Source organism: Colletotrichum graminicola (genome assembly GCF_000149035.1).
Source record: "Colletotrichum graminicola M1.001 genomic scaffold supercont1.10, whole genome shotgun sequence".
NCBI lineage: Eukaryota > Fungi > Ascomycota > Sordariomycetes > Glomerellales > Glomerellaceae > Colletotrichum > Colletotrichum graminicola.
Genome location: NW_007361014.1, coordinates 226125 through 232124, shown reverse-complemented (window position 1 = coordinate 232124; position 6000 = coordinate 226125). Strand labels below are relative to the sequence as shown.

The 6000-nt window shown below is 54.8% G+C and overlaps 1 protein-coding gene across 1 annotated transcript; it reads right to left on the bottom strand.

The window, feature by feature from the left end:
- Nucleotides 1-722: 722 nt before the first annotated feature.
- On the bottom strand, nucleotides 723-1698 carry GLRG_03361 (uncharacterized protein; the record flags this gene model as incomplete). The annotated part of the gene is made up of 4 exons (XM_008094046.1): nucleotides 723-916; nucleotides 980-1504; nucleotides 1584-1602; nucleotides 1654-1698. The coding sequence occupies 4 exons, from the start codon at nucleotides 1696-1698 to the stop codon at nucleotides 723-725; spliced, it is 783 nt and encodes a 260-aa protein (XP_008092237.1).
- Between the last annotated feature and the right edge of the window lie 4302 nt (nucleotides 1699-6000).

Below are 6000 nucleotides of genomic sequence, written 5' to 3'. Positions count from 1 at the left end.
CGAGGTGGCTGCGGCGGTAGTCGTTTGTGCACCTAGAAGGTTCCCAGATCACCCGTCAGGGTCGGCCCTGGGACGGGAACGAACCAGGGGAGGGACAGTCCCGAGGGCACAGGTGAAAAGAACCTTTATTCTTACATGTCCCAGGTCTGCATTCACGAACATGATGTTTTTCATGAGTCCATCGTCCCACAAGTATTTGGCATCTTAGGAGGGTGATGTATATGACCGATCACCTCCCGTCATGACAAAAACCAAAGGGTGGGAAGGGGGAGAAGAAGAAAAAAAAAGAAGAAAATGCAACATGAAAGAGACATTTCCACAGCTTCATGCAGTTATGCGAAAACCTTGCTGTCAATCAGATTTGCCCTGATGGAACTATTGTCAAAGTGGCTCGGTGAGGTGTGCGCCTGACGTTTTGGGACCATTCCCAAAGAAGAGGGTGGTGGGACGAGCTTCAACAGCAAGGGGCGAGAAAACCATGGAACCAAATTTGTGTGAAAATGCCAAATAATATTACCCGACTCCAGCAGGCCCCGAAATATGCGGCGCACCCGACACCCGATCCCATCTATCTCTCTAATGCTAACACGGGAGGAAGCCAGTTCCTTGTTGTACCTCCCACCTTGTTCTTGAAATGGCACAAATCCCAAAATGACAACCGATGCAACGCTAGCCCATCCGGAGATCCATCCCTGCTCGGGACCTCTGCCCCTCTAACCCTTCTACGACGATGACAGGATCCCCTCCTCTTGCATCTCGGCTTTTGTCTGGCGGACGATGTCTCCAAGCTCCTTGATGGTATCTTTGTCACGGGGAAGCGTGTGGCCCTTGGCGTGGTCGAAGAGATAGGCAGTGTCAGGGTCGCACATGTTGTACAGGGCCGTGGAGCCATCGACATAAGGATCCAAGGATCCGACTGGGAAGAGTCGTCAGCATCCCGCGGATAGGCAGGGCGACACGTCACACGCGATCAACTTACTGATGTGCAAGGTCCGAGCCTCGATCCTCTCGTCCGTCTCGTCGGAGAGGACGAGAGCGTGGGTCTTGGGGTCGACGGGCGGCCAGCCGGCAAAGAAGATGCCGTACTTGAAAGTCGGCTTGATGCCGGAGCGCTTGAAGCGACGCTGCTCGTAAAGCATAAAGGTCGAGGCCACGGTGGCACCCTCGGAGTAGCCAATGATGCCGTCAAAGGGGCCGCGTTTGGCCGCGATATCGGCCAGGTACTTGATGGCTCTGTCAGTGCTGCGGTGCGTCGTGGCGATACCTTCCCTCATAAGATCCCTCATGGTGTCCTCTGGAGTCTCGCACTGAGGGAAGTCACGGATGCGGGCGAGGACATCGTCGCTGTTAGACTTCTCGACATCCCTATCAGGCTCAATGAAGCGGTAGTAAGGAGGGGCGCCGAAGTAGTCCTCAAAGCCAGGAGGCGGCACAGCCTTGCAGGGGCCCTGAATGAAGTGGAATTGCGCGGTGCCGTCTTCGGTGAGCTCCTTCAGAATGGGGGCTGGAAGAAAGTAAGTATGAGACTGTCAGGGTTCAAGCCACACGCGAGGAACCGGAGTGGCTCGCATGAGAAAACTAACCAAGTTGAACTTGTAATTTCTAGTGTGCGTTAGTAAGATGTCGGAGAAGGCATCGCGTCTGGTTACTCACGTCCGAGCTGCCGTAGGCTCCGGGAAGGCACAAGAAGCGCAGCATGGTGATGATCGGTAAGGATCTAGTGTGTGATTTGCGGGAGAGGGTAGATACGGCGTCCAATAACACGGCAGGGTGTCAAGAAGGAGATACTGGAGAGTGGGCGCGGGAGTATTTGTAGAGTTGTCTGTTAGATGACTGTGATGGTGAAGGTTGTGATGATTTAGCGCGGTGTGGAGAAGGAAGTATTGATGAGACTGGCCCGGCCAAGGGGGGGCATTTTAATGAATTCGAACCCGTGAAACAAAATGCCTGTGATCCGTTGAACGGTAATCGGTTCACGAACGCAAGCGTCAGCTCTGACTTCCCATGAGATGGCGCAGCAGTTGAGGCCGGACGACGTCAAGACAGGAGGCTGAGTTAGTCAAGCCCCAGAAGCTGGAACTGCACATCAAGTCGACCGTGAGCCGAAAGCAACTCAGCAAGTCTTGAAACTATGCACTTCATCATGACTGAGGCAATGTACTGCAGTGATGAGACCAACTCGAACAATGGATCAGTTTGAGCTGTTTTCACTAGAATTGGCGCAGATGCTGCACAATGGTGGGCTGAAGGGGGTCCGAATGAGTGAGTTGATGATGAGCATTGGTCCTTGGGTCGGGCTTGGCTGGGTGTCCCGGCCCTTGGGCGAGGCAAGGGGACGAGGAGTAGAGTAGAGGGAAACGCGAGACAAGCGCGGCGAGACGCCGCCACGCCACATGGAAGGATAACCGAAGAGCAATGACCGCCATGGAGCTTCTCTGCAGACAAGTCTAGAAATTTGGCAGGCAGCAGCCGGTCTGAAAGGTGTGCCAGGCAGCCGAGTTCCTTTCTGGGCATCCCGAGATTCGGATCCTCGGTTGACGCGTTGGCGCTGCACTGGCGTCACTAACAACATGCTGACGATGATTGGTCTTCAAACTAGGACTTCGGTCCGGATCTGTCACCTTGTAGGCTTGAAACTGGATGGGAAAACGTCCGCGCGGGGGCGAAGTGTGGGTATGCCGGTTTCGTCCATCAGACTTGCAGAAGGGGTAATAAGTGGGAAGGAAGTGTGCTGAACTGGAATGCTTGAGTGGCAGAGTTGTAGATGTGCGTTTGTGCGTACATATTCGAGAGCGTGGACGACATGATGGACAAGAGGGAGGGAGGAGCAGAGAGAGAGTGAAAGAGATTGAACGATGCGGGGTGGCCGGCGAGCGAGCGACGTCCTGTGGGCGCGTGTGTCTGCAGAGAGAAGGAAACAACGTTTTGCAAACATTGTGTTTCAATGGAACACGGTCATCCTACAACTTAGTTGCTGACCTGATGAAATGGGTGGTAGGATGGGCTAGGATGATGGGAAACTTCTTGGCGGAGTTTTGCTGTATGAAGCGTGCGTACACACTACAGTGGATTAGGTTCCTGGGGGCAATCACACGGGAGACCAAGGTCAAGGAAAGTTGCCAAGAGGGAGACAGGGAGACACAGAGAGATGTACGAAGTACGTGAGATGTTTAGCGGTGCGCATAGTACAGCAGAAGAAGGACAACGCAAATCGAATGCGTACAGGGACAAGATCTCCCCCCGTCCTTCCTCAATGTGTGAGTGTATGTGAGAGAGGCTGGCGCGTGTCAACCCCGTCAGCTTTGATGGTGTGGTCAACGGCTCGAGAGGTAGTGCGGATCTCCCGCGCGCGCGCGCGCGCGCTTGCGATTTGGAAGCTGCCAAAGCTTTCTGACAGAAGCAGTTTTAGAAGCATCCCCAACACCTAGGGAGTTAGACCTCTTTCAGCAACGATCGCCGGCTGGGATAGGCTGCGGACGATGGGGGAAAGTATCCGAAACCGACTCAGCTCGGTTCCGATGTAAGATGGATGGTTTGATGGTCGCTTTTGGCGATGTGAAATTACGGTACTCAGGATGCCTCAGATACATTGGAGGAAGTAAAAAGGTACAGAGAGAGAGAAGGCTTGATGGAAGGATGTGGTGCGTACGTATGTCAATACCGTGCATGCCGGTTCCCCCTCGCAAGTGTCTGGAACAGTATAGTACAAGAACGGGGGTCGGTAATGCGGGTAACTCCATATGTGAGAGGTGCGACGACCCGGCAATCATCACCTTGTCTTAACCTCCCGGTGAAGACATTTCGGGCGATAGATCCGACTAGTCCTCTTTAGGTCTGCTGCACCAGCACCTGCATGTGGTGCCGTTCGAAGGTGTGCATTCGCGTCCGCTGCGTCCGCAACTGCGTCTGGAGTCAGCCACCAGTCTATCAATAGGTCGATAACCATATCCAGAAGCTCGAGCACGCCTGCGTCTGGCGATTGTGGCTGCATGTTTGGGGTCTGTACCTTCAACCCCTGCTTTCTTGTCTTCTTGCAGGCCCCTGGTTGCTCTGCCGTCCTGCCGCCCACTCGATCCCATTTGCTTGGTCGTCTTGGGAGTCAGACAACGCTAAATGGTGCCCATGGTTCTTACTCAGCTGTACATACATTGACAACGTTGGAGCACAGCTTGCCCAGGTTGCCGACCGTTCTTGGTGTTGAGGGAGCCTCTGCTCAATTAGCCTTGGTCTGTTTGTTCGGTCGTCATAGGGACGAAAGTGGATAAGGGAACAAACGCACGCCCTGACACTTCCACCCGCCGTCGTCACCATGGATGTCGGTGGTTTTGACACAGGACGCGCCTCCTACTTGCAAACCGAACAACACACGAGCGCCGAACACCAGACGGAGAGGGAAAACGAGACGAGAGCGGATGAAGTAAGCAGGCACCGCCACGCTGGTTGAGTTTTCGCAGCAGCCGCATAATCCCCAGCAAATAGGACGGGACGTATGGATGGATGCCTGGAGATGAAGAGGAAATCCGCACTACGCCGCATCATCTCGTCTACGGGCAGCAATGGAGATGCCCTGCCACTGTTTATACGGGCTCGTGAGAAGGGGATGAGTCTGGTCCGTAAATGGCGGGGAAGGGCAGTGGGCTCCCTTTTTTTCTGCCGGCATCTTGCAGCAGGTGCTCCTGCCGGTCTTTCCTTCCCTTTTTCGGGACTTGCGTCTTGATCATTGGATGGCTGGATCATTGGATCGCCACTGCTTGCAGCAGTAGCGGCTTCCAGCAGTCGGCAGCTTCCTTGGCACGAGATACAACCTATCTAGGTGGGGGTTGTCGCAAATGCTGTGAAAAGAGTGCTCTTACATAAGCATCACCACTAGGTAGTCACAGCTCCGTACCTGTAGATTTGATAGTCGAGTCAAGTCGAGTCGGGATTGGCCGCAATGACCTCTTCCTCCTCATACTCCCACCGATACTCATCTTGCCTAGGCTCACTGTGCACGCTGCACACTGCGTTGCCATGCCGCTACCGCCTCCGTCGCCACGCGCTGCTATGGGCGTTGCTGCTGCCCCACCTCCTTGGTTGCCATGCTCCGCTTCACGGCCCTGTGCCTCAGTCCAAGGCCCCCCGGCTTTGCAGCGCAGTGCGGTGCACACAAAGAACCACAGCACCTCCACCACCACCTTCTCCACTCCGAACCACGCTATCGGGCCCCCGTACCGGAGTTCGAGTGTTCATTGCGCTGCCATATATTAGTCCGACTCAAACGCCCGGCTTCTGCAATCTGCATTGAGGCTGCAGGCCGGCCTGGCTGTGCTGCTGAATCACAAACAGACTAAGGCACACTCTGCGTAGTCAAAGACAATGCCGCTGCCTTGCAAAGGAGCGAGGCAGTGTCTCCGAATCCACGGCGACCGATTGAATCTGGTCTTTGAGTTTGGGGGAACCACCGGACCTGGATCTCGCCGCCGCGTTTACTGCATATCCCTGGTCGGGCATTAGTCATACTTTCCATTCTCGTCCTCATCGGATTTACCAATTAACTCGCCAGTTATGCATAACTCAATGAGACTTGCTTTTGGCAAGAATGGCAGTAGCCACACCCATTCCAGGGAACAAGCCTCTTTCCTCGGCGCCACCAGCCCTACAGTACACCCTTGTTCTGCCGTTATCCGGTGCCCCCCCTTTGGTCTGGGGAAGCCATTCGGAATTCGCTACTGCCAGGGACTGCCGCTGCAACGCTGCTCCGTGTCGACCATGGGCAGCCCGGCATCGGATGTGCCCTGGCTCACTCTCTCCGGAGAGGTCCCATCTCCTCCCTGGCATGAACCTGGCATGCACGTTCGGGATTTACCTATCATCTACCCAATCGTCAGGCAAATTTCATCACACAGGCTAGTCTGTGCGAAGGACTCCGGCCGACTTGGCGATCTGATCACCAACCTGTCCCTTCCATGTTAACCACTCCGTAACGGAGCGAGCACCAACATGGACGACATTTGCTCATGG